At 44.2% G+C, this 16,300-nt stretch overlaps 1 protein-coding gene across 3 annotated transcripts in view; it reads right to left on the reverse strand.

Moving 5' to 3' along the window:
• Nucleotides 1–16,300, reverse strand: part of prkdc (protein kinase, DNA-activated, catalytic subunit) — a 53,379-nt gene that overhangs the window by 32,810 nt on the left and 4,269 nt on the right. For 2 of the 3 annotated variants that reach the window (XM_042068797.1, XM_042068799.1), the window contains exons 11-40: nucleotides 15,836–15,982; nucleotides 15,425–15,589; nucleotides 13,662–13,830; nucleotides 12,737–12,786; nucleotides 12,361–12,501; nucleotides 12,066–12,224; nucleotides 11,807–11,919; nucleotides 11,381–11,540; nucleotides 11,102–11,191; nucleotides 10,863–10,982; nucleotides 10,485–10,641; nucleotides 10,236–10,342; nucleotides 9,923–10,013; nucleotides 9,497–9,660; nucleotides 9,199–9,351; nucleotides 8,732–8,839; nucleotides 8,381–8,607; nucleotides 8,131–8,225; nucleotides 7,799–7,898; nucleotides 7,366–7,499; nucleotides 6,758–6,988; nucleotides 6,276–6,502; nucleotides 5,920–6,128; nucleotides 5,520–5,652; nucleotides 4,871–5,029; nucleotides 4,393–4,596; nucleotides 3,897–4,085; nucleotides 3,360–3,464; nucleotides 2,401–2,568; nucleotides 451–578 (exon numbers count right to left, since the gene is read on the reverse strand). In XM_042068797.1, coding sequence (XP_041924731.1) covers nucleotides 451–578; nucleotides 2,401–2,568; nucleotides 3,360–3,464; nucleotides 3,897–4,085; nucleotides 4,393–4,596; nucleotides 4,871–5,029; nucleotides 5,520–5,652; nucleotides 5,920–6,128; nucleotides 6,276–6,502; nucleotides 6,758–6,988; nucleotides 7,366–7,499; nucleotides 7,799–7,898; nucleotides 8,131–8,225; nucleotides 8,381–8,607; nucleotides 8,732–8,839; nucleotides 9,199–9,351; nucleotides 9,497–9,660; nucleotides 9,923–10,013; nucleotides 10,236–10,342; nucleotides 10,485–10,641; nucleotides 10,863–10,982; nucleotides 11,102–11,191; nucleotides 11,381–11,540; nucleotides 11,807–11,919; nucleotides 12,066–12,224; nucleotides 12,361–12,501; nucleotides 12,737–12,786; nucleotides 13,662–13,830; nucleotides 15,425–15,589; nucleotides 15,836–15,982 — 4,403 coding nt within the window. The remainder of the gene's footprint in view (nucleotides 1–450; nucleotides 579–2,400; nucleotides 2,569–3,359; nucleotides 3,465–3,896; nucleotides 4,086–4,392; nucleotides 4,597–4,870; nucleotides 5,030–5,519; nucleotides 5,653–5,919; nucleotides 6,129–6,275; nucleotides 6,503–6,757; nucleotides 6,989–7,365; nucleotides 7,500–7,798; nucleotides 7,899–8,130; nucleotides 8,226–8,380; nucleotides 8,608–8,731; nucleotides 8,840–9,198; nucleotides 9,352–9,496; nucleotides 9,661–9,922; nucleotides 10,014–10,235; nucleotides 10,343–10,484; nucleotides 10,642–10,862; nucleotides 10,983–11,101; nucleotides 11,192–11,380; nucleotides 11,541–11,806; nucleotides 11,920–12,065; nucleotides 12,225–12,360; nucleotides 12,502–12,736; nucleotides 12,787–13,661; nucleotides 13,831–15,424; nucleotides 15,590–15,835; nucleotides 15,983–16,300) is intronic. The other variant, XM_042068798.1, reaches the window with a different exon arrangement.

Genomic DNA, 16,300 nt, shown 5'->3' on the forward strand with positions numbered 1-16,300 from the left:
ATCGACATAAGAGAGACATGACACTGTCATGAATGTGTCATAAACAAGTCATAAACGTTTATGACATAACGTTTGTTATAACGTCTGTTATTAAGTGACATTCGTTTTTTGTCATAACAAGTTAGGGTTAGAGTTAAGGTTAGAAGTTTGGATTAGGGTTATTGTTTCATGACAGTGTCATATGTTCATGACAGTGTCATGTCACTCGTATGTCGATACTATCAAGTAAAATGTTACCGGATATATCAATATGAAAAAAGAATATGAAAACAAGAATAGTCATGAACAGGTATCTACAGTATACAATTAAACATGGCATCAAGTTCATCAGTTATGCAATATACATATACAATAATATACGTAAACATGACACCACATACAGTGACACAGTCTATAATGTTAATAAAGCTACTATTAAGTAGATATGTTTATGTGGGTAAACTCTCTCACCGTCTGGCAATCTTTTGGAAGCAAGTCTGGAACAGCTCTTCCATGATGTGCTTCCCATCACGGCACAGAACTCCAACCATGAGCTTCAGCAGCATTGGACTCTGGGACAGTTCCAAGGCATCTAAAAACTACAAACACATTAACATGAACATACTGCCCATAGACATGAACATGGGGGCAGCCGTGGCCTACTGGTTAGCACTTCGGACCTGTAACCGGAGGGTTGCCGGTTCGAACCCCGACCAGTAGGCACGGCTAAAGTGCCCTTGAGCAAGGCACCTAACCCCTCACTGCTCCCCGAGCGCCGCTGTTGATGCAGGCAGCTCACTGTGCTTCACCTCACTGTGGGCCAGATGTACGTACATATGCAAACGTAGCGTTATCAGCACCATGGACACACCGCAGATTGCGAACGCTGTCAGACCCAAGTTTTCGTCGTATTTATCAATCGTTCAATCCTTAGTGTAAACTGCGCCTTTCTCTGCCTTTCTCCGCCCATAAACGCAATTTACGAACGTCCACAACTGAATGGCAGCGCCTACATACAAGCGCAGTTGAATGAAGTTAACTGATGACAACATTAAAAATAATCAAACGTTTAGCGATCATGAAATAATACCATACATGATAAGATGTAAACAAGCAGGAAGATAATGAAGATCAGTAGTTCTACTCAAACTACTTGTGCACGTAGGCTATGGAAGATTGGTCAAATCTAGCAAGTAGGAAAGTTTAAGTGAAAGTGAAAGTAAGACATTCGAAAGGCCAACGACAGTTAAGGTTGCTTTTGGTAGTACAAATACTTTCACCACAAAAACTGGTGTTCTAAATAGCGATTCTGTTGTCTTTGAAAGGTTCTCTTATTGACGCATTGAACTGCTAGTAAGGGATAATGTATTGTCCGCCGGTAATTATCAGAAAATAAGTCCCGACAGGGAGAACAGAACCCCGACGCGCAGTGGAGGGGTTTTGCTTCGACCTGAAGGGACTTATTTTCTGATAATTACCGGCGGACAATACATTATCCCGCTTATTACACGGTTAGTTGCCAAAACGAGAAAAGAAACCTAACACAATGAATCTTTAAAAATGATTTTGCTACCGTTTCGTGTCTTCCGCTGACAAAATAAATAGTTTGCCACACAGATAGAACTTGACAGTTTCAGATGTTGCGTGGCAACGTCTTACTAGCTTACTTTCCCTTTCAATGAAATTCCATTGCAATAAGCGAATGGAATTCTTGCGGAGGGATACGAAAGACGTTAATCAACCCGCTGCCATTGACAGCGGTGATTATATCCTTTGCCGGTGATTTATATAGATTTAACATAGGCCTGAACGTTGGGAAGGCCCATTCATGTGAATGGAACTTTTTGCAGCACTCTGAAGAGCCGTGTAATAATTTGGAATAACACCTGCTTTTACAAGGCGGAAGTATTTAGGCGCAGAATAGACGTGCGCTTTCAGGAGCAGTCTTTGTACATACCGCGGAATACATAACTAGGTGCTCTTTACTCTTCCCTTCCCATCTTTTTACGCTAAACTCCCACTTTCCCCTGGATCTTCCCATGAATGCATATGCATGACATGACAATCGCAATCTGCCACTTTCATTGCAGCCTGTTTGTACATACCTCGCAATGATTTTACACACACATTGCGAAACAAATACGCCTGAAATGGGCGCAAAAGCGTTAGTACATCTGGCCCTGTGTGTACACTGTGTGCTGTGTGCGTTTCACTAATTCACGGATTGGGATAAATGCAGAGACCAAATTTCCCTCACGGGATCAAAAGAGTATATATACTTATACTTACATATTTGTATGTTTGTATTTCATCTAAAGACTACAAACACATTAACATGAACATACTGCATATAGACATGGACATACTTTGTATGTCCTTTGAAACAATCCATGTCACTAAACTAAATGGAAAGCCATTCACCTTGCGAACGCAGTCCATGTAGTTGTTGCACTGCAGTGAGCCACGGGGGAACTCATCCGACTGCATGGGGAAGTGGGAGGCCACCAGCACCTCCAGGGCCCTCTGCAGCTCCGCCAGTGGCTCGGCCGGCAGGACGGTGAAGAACGGCAGCATGATCAGAGCCTGGCTCTGGAAGTAGAGGAATTTGAAGAATGAGTGCTGAGAGAGTGCAGAAAACAGCAGAATCAATGTAATTTTTTCTATACATGTATAATGTATGTTTTTAATACGCGTACAATGTACGTTTTATATACGCCTGTTTTGCCCATGTAGTGAGTGATCTCAACTCCAAAAACACATTTCAAGAAATTCCCTGTGTGGAAGTTAACAGTGACTTAACGGTGACTAGCAAAGGATTCCCTTTGAAAGAAAAGGGCCAAAGACACTCATTACAGCGGAATACAAACAGAGGAAGTATTCTGTGGTTAAGGTGCGACAGACTGATCAGAGGCTAATTACTCCCACAGCTGGCAGCTGAACATGGCCTGCGGGGCCTACATGGCCTGTAAACCATCTAAGAAAAGGGGACAGTGTGTATTACAGGCTTCCCACTCTAAGTCAGATGTAAAGATTTCAGAGCAGCTACAGAGCATTCAAGAATATTTTACTTTTTTTAGAGTAGGAGATGATTAAATGGGCATTGAATAAACAAAGTTGGACTAACCACAACTACTCAAACAAGCAGTAAAGCTAATAACTAGATATACACCAATTCTGCAGGGAAATATATCTGTATTAATGTATTTTGGCAAGTAAATTGTAAACTGCTGCAGTACAACAAAATTCCCTGATATTCCATGACTTTGTCCCAAGAATGATTAAATTCCCTGACTTTCCATGTCTGGAATAGACTTTCAAAAATTCCATGATATTCCAGAAATTCCATGACCCGTGGGAACCCTGGTATTATTGATGTTAACCTTGAGGTCCAGAGGCAGGCTCATGTCGATGATGAGGGTGGTGAAGGTGGTAAAGACGGGCTGGAAGGCCTGGTGGTTGATGTTCGAGCACACCGAGGAGTCAATCTACACACGACAAGGACAAAGTTTAGATGGGTGAAGGGAATTACGAGAACTTTGCAGTAGTAAAACTACACACCAGTACATCCATTTAAAGGACACCTGGCAAATGAAGGAAGACTGTTTAGACTGCTTGTGGTGTTGCATGAAAACTGTTGAGAAGGTTAGGAGTCTACTACATAGAGCAACAATTTTGGGGAAATGACAGAATTTTGGGGACAATGACACTGTTGTTTACCATAAGACTGGCACTCAAAATACAAAACAAAGAGACACTTGAATCTCGTGAGTCAAAAATACACGTTCAGCTCCCGTATATGGAGATAACCATGTGTCCATAGTTTCTCTATTAAAATGGATGAATGATGACATGTTGATAAAAGTGAGTGAGTGCAGTCCAGTGTGTACAAAGCAGGTGTGGCATCTTAACTGTTGTACCTGCAACACTTTGGAGAGGAGCGTGAGGGTGGCTGTTTTGCTCTGGGGAGAAGAGGCGGGGCTCCCCCACCATGGCCTCAAGGACTCCCACTTCTGGAGAATCTGCTCGGCCAAAAGCGTGCCCTGACTCCGCCTCACAGCACGCTCCCGGAAACTGTGGTCCAACATTCCGTTGAGCAGGATGCTCACCTGGACCCAGCCCAAAACCATGTTATCTGTTCCATCAGGCTCCTTTAAGACCGTCATTGTCTCACCATGCTAAGAGTTCAGTTACATAGGCTAACTACAGGATATAAAGCAAGGAGGTTAAAACCAACCTCAATTAATTCACATCAAATCAAAATAATTCCCTCATTACTACTGTAATAATGAGCCCTTTATTTATATTCAGCTGTAATAATGAAAGTTATGTAACTGCTTTAAAAAGTGTACAGTTGACTATCTGCTCATTTTAAACCAATGTCTGTTCAGTACCATATCAGTGCATCAGCCTTACCATGCAAGAGTTTTGGGTGGCAGCAATCAGCAGCAGTGGCACAGTAGCATCCAGGCAGCGCAGCAGCTCAGCATTGATGGTGGAGTAGAACAAGCTGTAGAAGTATTCGCCATGGGAGAAGCTCAGGAACTTAGGGTTCAGACTGCCAGACAGTGGCACCGACAGAGAGATGGTGTTCAGTAACAGACCCACTACCTGCTCACTCTGGAGACAGAGAGCGAGAGAGAGAGAGAGAGCGAGAGACATAAAGAGAGAGAGAGAGAGAGCGAGAGATAGACAGCAAGAGACAGAAAGGGAAAGAGAGAGAGAGAGAGACAGAAAGAGAGAGGATGGGTTATTCAGAAAATAGAGGACAATGCAATTGGAAATTATTAGTCTCACACAACACTACCAAATATAACTACCAGTAACTCCAAAATGCCATAACAAGTTTCACATTTTGGTCAGTCAATACAGATTTCAGGAGGTTCCGCCTCACCTGTCCACCCAATGAGAATGATAGCTGAACAAGCCCCTCAGCCAACTTCCTGCTGCTAACATCCATAGATGGTAGGGACTTCCTGTCCTCTCCAGGGGCTATGCCTTTATAAATGGCCAGAAGCAACCTGGAGCCCAGAGAGTGGCTGTAGCCGGCATCCTGGGAGACAAAGCAGAGATGACTCCCATCCCATAATGTCAAGGGTTAAAGGTCTGCAGAGGTACTCGACAGAGCCAAACATACAGTATGTGAATGCAAACCTAAGACAATTACCTAGGAGACAATACAACAATAATTCACAATGGGCAACACTTGGATGGTCTGTCTGCTATATAGACTATCTACAGATAATCAGATTAGACACAAACTATCTGTTGACACTCTGTTAACAACATATGGGGTTATGGGTTGGGTTTGGTTAGATGATGTTCAGTAATTAAACAAAAATTCCATTGACTGAATTTGATTGTCAACAAAACATCTCAGTAGGTGGACTATCCAAATGAAGTGCTACCTCACAATGAAACTCTCCACATGGGGGGCAGGACCAGACCAAGTGTTGGGTAGAGGCACTATCATGACAATCCTATGATTTCCCTAAATCCTTAGAAAGGTGATTCTGTATAGTCTGCAGTTAATGTTGTTCTACCTTATTGTGAAGTACAGTGGTAAGAAGGCCGGCCTGGTGAAGCTGCTTGCAGGCAGAGAGCATCATCTCAGTCTTAGTGTGGCTATCACGAGTGTCCGGATCATAAAAATCAACTGCACACAGGTCCTCCACACTGAAAGAAGAATAAAGAAAGATGTGACAGAGAATGAGAGGAACGCAACGAGACAATGAAGCAGGGGGGGGGGGGGGGGGTACCAAGAGGGACGATACTTCTACTACTGATACTCAGTCATGCACAGAAAATCATAAGCCACAAAAACCAACACAGTCAAGTATTGCTGATTTTTCAAGTAAAGTACTACAGATGACGTCACATTCACATCTGATAGAACATAAAAGCATATTCCACGGAGAGTGTGTGTGTGTGTTGAACTATGACCTTTGAGCGGAGATTCTCTTCCTGAGGCTGGCCTCCAGGTTCTGTCTGTAGGGAGAGGAGGCCAGAGCCTTGAGCAGGGACACACACACTTGCGGCAGGTGGGTCATCACCTCCAGGTCGGCCATGTCAAACCCAATGGAGGATGGCTCGCACACAGTCATTGCAACCAGTTCAAAAAAGGCTGGGTTGAATATGTCATCTTCTAACAACTGAGGGGGAGGGAGCAAAAGTATTAATTCCATAATATTTAATAAAACACCTTTATTCGTTCATTTTTCAAAGACGTTTTCAGGTCAAATTCTGAATGGGCGCTTAGTTACAGTATCTTGACCAGACATCAGCTGCCCTTGTCATACCTTCCAAGTGTCTTGCTGGCACTTGACCAGCACCATAGTGGTGAACTCCAGCAGCCTTACGATGATGGTGCACTTGCTGTAGGAGTAAAGCTCTCGCTCGCGGGGGCTGAAGAGGGAGGGTGGCGCCCCCGTGTGGACACAGCACTCTGCTGCCTCCAGGTCCTGTCCCGCAAGCTCTGTGAGGAAGAACTGCAGTGCCGGCAGGAAGCTTGACTTCTCCTCTGACCCTGGAGAGAGGTAAGGAACGGAGAGACTATTTAATTGGGAGAGACACACACAGTCACTCTTTTACATATCATGTCAATGTCAAATTAGGCCTTTCTACCTTGAGGGATAGTAAATGTACTAAAGTAGAAGGGAAGCTTTATATGGCAAAACTTAAACATTAGGTGAAGCATTGTTCAGTTTTTCTTTTTCCCCTTTTACTACCATGAGCCGTTTCCGTCCACTTTGATTAAACAGAGGTGCGTCGCTATAATCACCCAGTATCTGCTGCGGTTGAATGAGGCGCAGCCCTGTGAAGGTGTTGTAGCAGTCCAGGGCGGCCAGCAGCACGTCCATCCACTGCAGGGTGACCCTGACGCTGAAGGGGGCCTGCAGGGCCCGGAGAGTGGGCTGGTTTAGCAGGCCTCCCCCCTCCAGCCTGGACACCAGGAAGCCCACACCCTGCTTCCTCACCTGCTCCTCCAACCACTGGGCAGGAGAGCTCTTCCCTGGGGTAAACAAACAAACAACAAAACAAATCAACAAAAACATAGATCAGATTAATCAGAATCCGGTGGAGTGGAAGCCACAGGTTTAAGTTGTGTGAGATGGTGGTGGTCTAAACATCCAGTAACACCTGAAGGTTGAGAGTTCGATCCAAGCCACCATTGTGTTCCAAAGCAAGACACAAGCAACCCCAAACTATCCCTGCAGTTAGATCCCTCTGTCTCTCTGGATAAGAGCGTCAGCTAAATTATGAATAGTACTTATGAAGTTTGTCTTGTGGTTCTCTAAGAACTCCTGAGATCATCATCATAAAGACAATATTCTCAAAATTGCTAACCGTGTAAGTTCTATAGGTGTAGATCCACAATGCTGTGCTTACCTGGCAGTAAAGGCACAAATTCGTAGAAGAGCTCCATGCATTTGTGTCTACATTCGGTCTGTGGTCGGCCACACTGCTCCAGCAACCACAACACCACCTCCAACAGGGAGAAGGCTTTGTCTGGAGGAAACCCTCTGTGTGAGAGAGAGAGAGAGAGAGAGAGAGAGAGAGAGAGAGAGAGAGAGAGAGAGAGAGAGAGAGAGAGAGAGAGAGAGAGAGAACATACTGCATGATGCACAATAAATACACGTCAAAAGATAAAGGGTGAAAAAAGTGGGAAAGCTCCACAACATTGTAGCGATATCAGAAACCAACTCAATTTCAAAATGGCTGAATTAACAAACCCCCTTTGGACACCAAACATGAATAAAATCTACGATTCAGAAACAAATGAGCTCTAGAAGAGATGGTGCTACCAGAAGAGAGGACCTACCTGGGCACACGTCGCTTGGAGCTCTGGCTGAGGGAGGCAGCCTTTTGCTTGATGATCCTCTTCAGGTGCTCCAGGGCACTGCTACACTGCTGCACCGTTCCTGCAGGGGCAGAGCGCACATCATGCGGGAGTCAGGGTCACAGGCAAGATCAGAGTCACAACCATAGGTCACAACATGGTCCTACTAACAAGTAGTCCATAACAGTGTTTATATACTGTACTGGTCTCCAAACCACAATCAGTGGACAGAGCCCCAAGTGCTCAAGAGCTCCTGTCTGCACAAGCATAGACAGAAAGAGAGAGGGGAAGCAGGTAGCACGCAGCAGCCTTACCCATTGACTTCTCATCTGCGTGGGCTAGTGCCAAGCTCTCCACAAACACGACAAAAACTTCAAAGACAAACTGCTCCACCAGGGAATTCTCCTCCCTGACAGACCAAAACACAGCATCATCAGAACATGAATTAAACAGAGAAAACCAAAAAAATACATCAGAGCACGATTCGACATATTCCAAGTCCATGGAAGTGCCCGACAGCACACACCACACCCACTACATCACACTTGATGAAAACGAGCTTACCTGAACTGCCTGTAGATGCTGTTGAAAGCCAGTGCGGCGCCCAGCCTCTTGAAGACGTTGGGGTGCAGCGCCAGGCTGTAGATGCGCTTGAAGAGGGACTTGATGTTGGCCGGGCTCTTCTCCTGCTGCTTGGGCGTGGTCTGCTTGATGGACCACCTCACAAACTCCTGGATGCAGCGGCCGCTGAAGTCCCGCAGGGTGCTGTCCAGAGGGTCTATCACGCCATCCTAGACAGGAGAGGCGGGTGGCAGATAACATGGGCAGTTTAGTTAGAGATGAATAACGGCAATAAGTGATGTCTTTACAAAGCAGTATACAGAACTTGGCCCAATGGCCCACGCAGCTGCTTACCATGATGGCCTCCAGCACGGCAACGGTGTCCTGGCTCTCAAACTTCTTGTTGTTGGTGAACCAATGGATAAGCTGCATAACCAGAGGCTCAAAGAGCTGCCTCGTCACCTGAAACAGTTGTAAAAATGTTTTTGCTTAGAATGCAAAAAACAAGAAAACAAGATTTTTTGACAAAAACCTAAACACAAATTTTGCGTAACAATGTGTAGAACAATATATTGCATACTAGTATACAACAGGTCACAGGTATACAGTACTATAGATATTGTTGGACCATAATGGTCCTTGCGAGATTAATTGCTTTACCCGAGCAGTGAGAGATCAAATGCATAGACATAGAACTGTATACATAAATTCATACATAGAATCATACATATGAATTCATTCAATGAATACATATTAAATTCCTAAGGACATACACACATGTGTGAGATACACTTTTAACAAAGATAAAAAGGACCTCTGACCTGGTCCACGTCACAGGCCAGTCGCAGCAGCACGGGGAAGACGCGCTTGTGGAGGTTGTACATGGGAGGATTGGACTTGTCCCCTTCGGCCATCTGAGTTCCCTTACCCACCATATACACCACCAGACTGTGGAGCAGCTCACAAGCTGCCACCTGGGTTTACACACACACACACACACACACACACAAAAGTCCAGAGTTACATGGATATCAAACACAAACTGAACACCATTCACAATAATCAAAGACTTATGGAATCAGTTGCAAATGTAATCCGTCCACAGCCCATATTTCGCACCTTGGTCTGTCTGTCGCTGGAGGTCAGCGCCAGCTCTGTGATGCGAGGCAGGAAGCAGTCCAGGTAAATGACGGGCTTCATGTCTGAGAAGGGCACGGCAAAGTTCAGCCTCCTCTCACTGTCCCACGCCACAAACTTCTTCATCATGTCCTCCGCAGAGATGGCTGAAGAGGGGGAGAGGGATAAACACAACGATACTGAGCGATTAACCTAGATCTACATTACCACCTTATCAAGTAAAATGCTTTAGTATGTGTCAGAATTTGTTTTTGGTCAACATTATATCATAGCATTATAAGCAAACAAGACCTCAAATAATCCATGTTCATGAGAACTGATGTTAATTGAGGGATTCCCCTCATAGTTGAGTGTCAGACACAACAAAGTGCAAATCTGTATATGAGTGAGTATCTGTATGGATCTCACCGGTCACCAGACTCCTGTTCAGCTGCCCTCCGAGGTGGCCCAGGAGTCGCACCACCCTCCTCCTCACCACTGCGATGGGCGACTCGTCTCCCTGTGACAGACACAAAGAAACCAACATAAGCACACCACACAAACAAGTTTGCTCAACTGCCGCTCCTTGTAGATAGTAGTGTTGTTGTAGGGTCTGGTGTTATGAGTCATAAACATAGTATCACTGTCTCGCTGGAGTAACCCTGCTTATTTCACACAAAATACAGCAAATATATTCACATATATGTGTGTGTGTGTGTACTTCTCGGTGTACAGTAACTACCATAGGCAGGTGCTTTGCCCTCTTCAGCAGTCTCATCATCACTCTCCCATAACTCTTCTCAGTGCCAGAGGACAGACACATCACTTCCATACCACTCTCCTCTTTGTCTGAAAACAATGAACACATGATTTCATTCATTTAGTCTATTTCAGCTACTCATCTTCATGTCCAATGACAAATCACACAACGGAGCGCCCTCAGCACGACAGCTCAGAGCAACTTGCTGGCCAGTGGAGCTGCAGTACTCACCCCCAGCGGCTGTTTTCAGGTAGCCGTCCAGGTGCGGCAGGATGTCGCCATAGTGGGGCTGCATGGTCTCGCGTGGGATGTGTGCGGACCAGAGCTCCAGGGCATCCAGCGCAGCCGTGGCCAGGGGCGCGTGGCTCAGACCCAAACGCAGGGCAGCCTGGGGTCAGGAGGTCAAAGGTCAATCAGAGGATTTAAATTTTTTAATATATATTTCATGCAGAGAATAAGTAAGCCCTGAATGCAGTAATACTGGCTGCACTCTGGAACTGTTGCAGCGCAGTTACGTATGTTTGTTAAGGAAGGGTCAAAGAAGTCCTTTCAAGAAAGTCTTTGGGAAAAAATAATCATATAATGTCGTAAAATAATCTTTAAATTAACCTGAAGGGCAGGGATATAGGCCTTGATGTCCAGCGCCACAACATCATGGTGCAGCGACAAGACAAATGTCAGGCAGGCAGCTAGCAGCTCATCCTTATACTGCTTAATACGCACTGACACCTGCAAGGAGAGCAGAGACAGTACATATCCGACATATTCAGCATTAAAATGTTATAATTCAGGTCAAATTAATTTCTCTAGGTTCTGTATAAGTTCTTAGAGATTTGCCTTATTATTACCTCTTTTCCAAACTTGGACACAAGAGCAAAGCAGGCACATTTAACTGGATCCTTGTCCTCTTTAGCTTTGTAGCTCTTGGGGCTAATACCCTGTCAAGGAAATATTGGTGGTCAACAACAACGATCATGTCAAATACCGTACCGTAAGTGTACCTTCTTATAACACATCAGTAGATGTTCATAACACATGAAATTCATCACAACAAATTAAGTCCCAGACATAGAGGGTCTTTGCTACATTCAATAATGTTTTTAAAACACCCATCCTCTGTTTGTTACCTGGAAGTATTTGATCTTCTTGGCAATGGTCATGGTGAGGGAGAGCAGCCGGTAGAAACCGCTGACCAGTGGGAAGCGGATGGACTGGAGGATGAGCTCGTGGCTCAGAGGGTACACCCACTGCTCGAAATACTCCAACCTCTTCTGGGACAGCAGCTCACTGCAGGCGGCATCATCATCATCAACAACAACAACAACAACAACAACAACGTCAGTGGAGATGGCTCAAGCACGGATCAAGATTCCAAACTTCCCCTTCGTAACGCAACTGACTCAGACAGCCCCAGACAAGTCAGCTACAGTGATCATTGCCAGTGAATTGTTAAACACAACTATTAGTGAAAATAAGCTGATTTATGCCTTGAGATTGTAACATAGGACATTTTGTGTAAACTAAGCAGTTCACTATTTTTGGCCTTCTACTACCTGCTGAAGTCCACCAGGTTAATAAAGGCGGTGAAGTCTTTAGGCCTGTTGGGGATGAGATGGGCGGCAGGATCTGATGACGGCACAAGGGCGCTGCCTCCATCAGTCTGACCCTGTGGTGGGAGAAAATCAACACAGCTTAAAGCAAGAGGAACCTTTAGGCATCTAACATGCACAGGTAGCTTCGCTGAATGGCTGTGGGTGGATAAATGTGCAGTACTGTACATGTATGTAAGCATTTAGCATTTGGGAGCCAGACCTGCCCTACCTCCTCCTCCATGTTGATTTTCTGCACAGAGAGATCCAGCTTCTCGATGACCTTTATGACGGACTTCACCACCTCATCGTACAAAAGTCGATTCAAGGAGGACAGGTTGGAGTTTTGGGACTCCAGGGTTCCATCCAAAAACCCAGTGTGCTAAAAGACAGAATGGTCCAACATGCTTTTAGGACATCTGCATATCAAGCCTAGTCATGGACTTCAGGGACTGTGACATTAATTCACTTCCAAATCAAATCAATGAAGAATCTAAATCATAAACTTGATGTCTTACGGTGAGATTTTCACAGTCTAGAATTCCCCTGAAAAGCTCAAGATAGTCCCGGCAGGATGGAACCTTCCATTTCCCAGTACGCATCTGGGAGGACTCCCCACCTTCCCCCTGTGAGGGATCCCCCTGAGAAGTGCCACCATCCTGAAACACAGGAAACTGTTCTTAAAAAGAAACCTGCTAAATTAGTGATGAAAGAACCACAATGTATGACCAATCTATGGGTGCCACAAGGTCGACCCCCTTTTGTGCACGTAGCTGTGGTCCAACCAGTATGGCATGCACACAATATGTGTGAATGGATATCTTTATGCAAACTAGGTTTAAACTAGTTCATTAGCATGTCACAAAGATAGCTGTCCCAACATTCCTGACTCACCTCTAGTTGAGGTATCGGCTTTGAACAAACACGGATCAATCCCTGGTGCACTGTGGGAAAAAAATAACATTAGATAACCAATAGCACCACCAAAAGCCACGATACTTACATTAAAGCTTATTACAAGGGTCAATAATTTAGTCATCTCCAATATGCTTTATTTACGTATACCGTATTTTCCGGACTATAAGTCACACTTTTTTTTCATAGTTTGGCTGGTCCTGCGACGATATATATTTATATATATATATGTTTTTTCCCTCTTCATGACACATTTTTTGACTGGTGCGACTTATACTCCGGTACGACTTATAGTCCGGAAAAAACGGTATATTCTTATACACCTAGATATACACTATACATACAGAAGCATTGGGACACCTCCCATTATACCCTCAGGACCGTCAATTGGAATCCCATTCTACATCCATAGGTATTAATATGGAGTTGGTTCACCCTTTACAGCTGTAGCAGCTTCCATTGTTTTGGGAAGGATCTTAGATTTTAGAGTGTCTGTGGAAATGTTTGCCCATTTAGTATTTTTTTGAGGTCAGGCACTGATGTTGGACAAGGCGGCCTGGCTTACAATAATTGTTCATTGAAGTCCTTGTGGGTGTAATGGTAGGTATCCCAATACTACAGTTTATAGTCTCTCTTCTCTCGATATGTGTGTGTGTATTGTTTACTGAATATTTCTCCCATTATGATAATTCACACGCGCAGACACAGCAGCGAGCAAGGAAAATACAACAGCAAGAGAGGAAATAACAGCTGCGAGCGAACTTATTTGCTTGTGAAGATGTTTCACTGAGCTCTCGAAAAATAACGCCATACTCTGCTTTGACTGATCTCCCCCTAACCAAACTGCCTCATGAGCCTGGTGTCACTACCTTGGACGGCCATATTGCCCCACCCTCCTGCTTACCAACAGAACTGATGAAGCTCCAAAGCACTGGACCCTTGGCTGCCATGGCAACGAGCACCTTGATGATGGCTCGGCAGGTGGTGTGCTGCATCCGCTGGCTGTACTGGGGGAAGCTGTCCATTTGGACCACCAGGAGCCGCTCCAGGACTGGTGTGTAGACCTCAGGGATCTGCAGTTAGCCAGGAGACACTTTGTCAAAAGGGGCCAATCGGTGATCGATAGTCGATACAGAGGCAAACGTCTTTTACTAATCCAATTGTCAGAAGAGTCCTGATGGAGAAGTCATGTTATTTCATAAGTAAAACAACTAACTCTTTCGTTCTTAAAACCAATTTCAAGTTTTTGCCTGAAATTGCACAGCACGTGCTTCAGGGGCCACTGTTCCCACCTAGTTTGCCCTATAATCAAATGCTTGACCTCTTTGGAAAGCTCAGACACTGTAATTTATTGGGAAACAATCAGAATAACTGTGAGGTGTACTAACACAGAGTAACTAGAATATTGGCTAGGCTAGAATATTGTTTTTTCTTTCTGCCGGATTACAAGCATCTCTGAACTGACCACATTTCAACCCTCTAGATCACTTGATATGACTTAGAAACACAACTGAGCCCTAGCGCCTACTGGTTAGCGCTTCGGACTTGTAACCGGAGGGTTGCCGGTTCGAACCCCGACCAGTAGGCACGGCTGAAGTGCCCTAGAGCAAGGCACCTAACCCATCACTGCTCCCCGAGCGCCACTGTTGTAGCAAGCAGCTCACTGCGCCGGGATTAGTGTGTGCTTCACCTCACTGTGTGTTCACTGTGTGCTAAGTGTGTTTCACTAATTCACGGATTGGGATAAATGCAGAGACCAAATTTCCCTCACGGGATCAAAAGAGTATATATACTTATACTTACTTACTTATACTTGTGAAGGTGTGTGTAAAAGTAGATCAATATTGAATGAAAATATGAGTATTTTAAACCATTATTTGCAAAGGCATGCTCATGCGTTTTGTAAAATGATCTATGGAAACTCCTCATAGGACTTTTGGTTGCCCAAAATGCATACTGCCAATCAAATACTTACTCCAAATGAACCCCTTTGTGTAGAAGCATTATCTTGGTCTCAAATGAAGGGTAACACTCTGAAGTTTCATGCTTGTATTTAAATTGTACTTGAAGGGTTCTGATATGGAATGACTACACCAAATATGGAATAATTACACAAAAATATAAATCTTTGCCATTTCTATTTCAATTCAATTGGTGTGTATAAGATGGACTATACATCTACACAATTTATATTGGATGACACAACATGGATATTCCATTTCTATGGGTTCTTGTGGACATTTCAAGACCCAATATGCTATATCTACATTGCTAAGGATATACACAAGACCTAGAGGGTAGGAAATCACTAATGGGGGGAGGGAGTCCGTCGGCCATTTTGAATTGAGACATAGTAAGATCATTTTGATCATGTAAAGCACAACACATATATTACATGAACAAGATTGTCATGTATTGATTCCCAAGAGTCCAAGCTTTTTTAAATGATGTATAATAGATTATGCTACATAAGAATCTGATGTATAAAACTTATTTAGAATATTGGGGTTAGGTGGGGGAGGGGGTAACCATCCCGTCGGCGGGACACTGCGATCCGAGAGGCTTGCAACTTGCATTACTGACAATGGAACAAATTTCAGCTTCACCAATGACGACCCTTCACGAGAAAGATCTGCACATTTAATTGAATGGACACAGACACTGTACCCTGTCCAGGTGTACGAGGACACTGGCGATGGAGTCCAGGAAGCTGGGGAGCTGGTAGATGTTATCATCATCCCGGTCTGACTCAGTGAGGTACATCTGCTTGCAGCGCTGGATCAGCTCTGTATACATTAAGTCCACGTCCTGTGGGCAGACCACCTTACACGGCTGAAGAAGACCAAAGGAAAGGCATGGATATGTGGTCACACTATAATTACATGCTCATTAATACATTAACTTGATAACTCAATAACTTGATTTCAATCTTTAGTCCTCATTTAATATGTCTACCCCTATACTTATAGTGAACAGATGCTCTTATGTGAAATTACTCTAAGGTCGTTTTAAATCTAATCCATTTTAATAGTGGGTTTGATGATGGGTATGACAAAAATGCTTGAAAATAAAACCTACAGCAGCAAAGAGCCCATATCCTCGTATGGCAATGGAGAGCTCCTTGTTAGAAGAGTCTAAGGTCTTAATGATGGCACAGAATTTCTGCATGAAGAACTTTAGCTTGCTTTTGTGCTCTTCAATGTTTTCTGCTACCAGTACTGCAACCTGTTCAGGGTTAAAGATAGAACAAGAATTAACAAACTAACAAAATTCAAGATTCAACTGTTATAGAGTAATCATTTTGTGGTAGCTACCATAGTTAACAAGTCATCCACCCAGGTTAACAAACTAGACGTAACTTTACACAATTTCAAACTTCAGGCATCAAAATTCTAGACCCATTTACAAGGAAGTTTATTGTCACATGCATATAGTTACTGGATGTAAGAAATGCAGTGAAATTATGTCTGGTGTCAGCCTATTTGTGCATTTATGGGGGGGGGGGGGGGGTAAAAAGTGCAGTAGAAGAGGGGTTTAGTAGAT

Source organism: Alosa sapidissima, chromosome 17, assembly GCF_018492685.1.
Source record: "Alosa sapidissima isolate fAloSap1 chromosome 17, fAloSap1.pri, whole genome shotgun sequence".
Classification (NCBI taxonomy): domain Eukaryota; kingdom Metazoa; phylum Chordata; class Actinopteri; order Clupeiformes; family Clupeidae; genus Alosa; species Alosa sapidissima.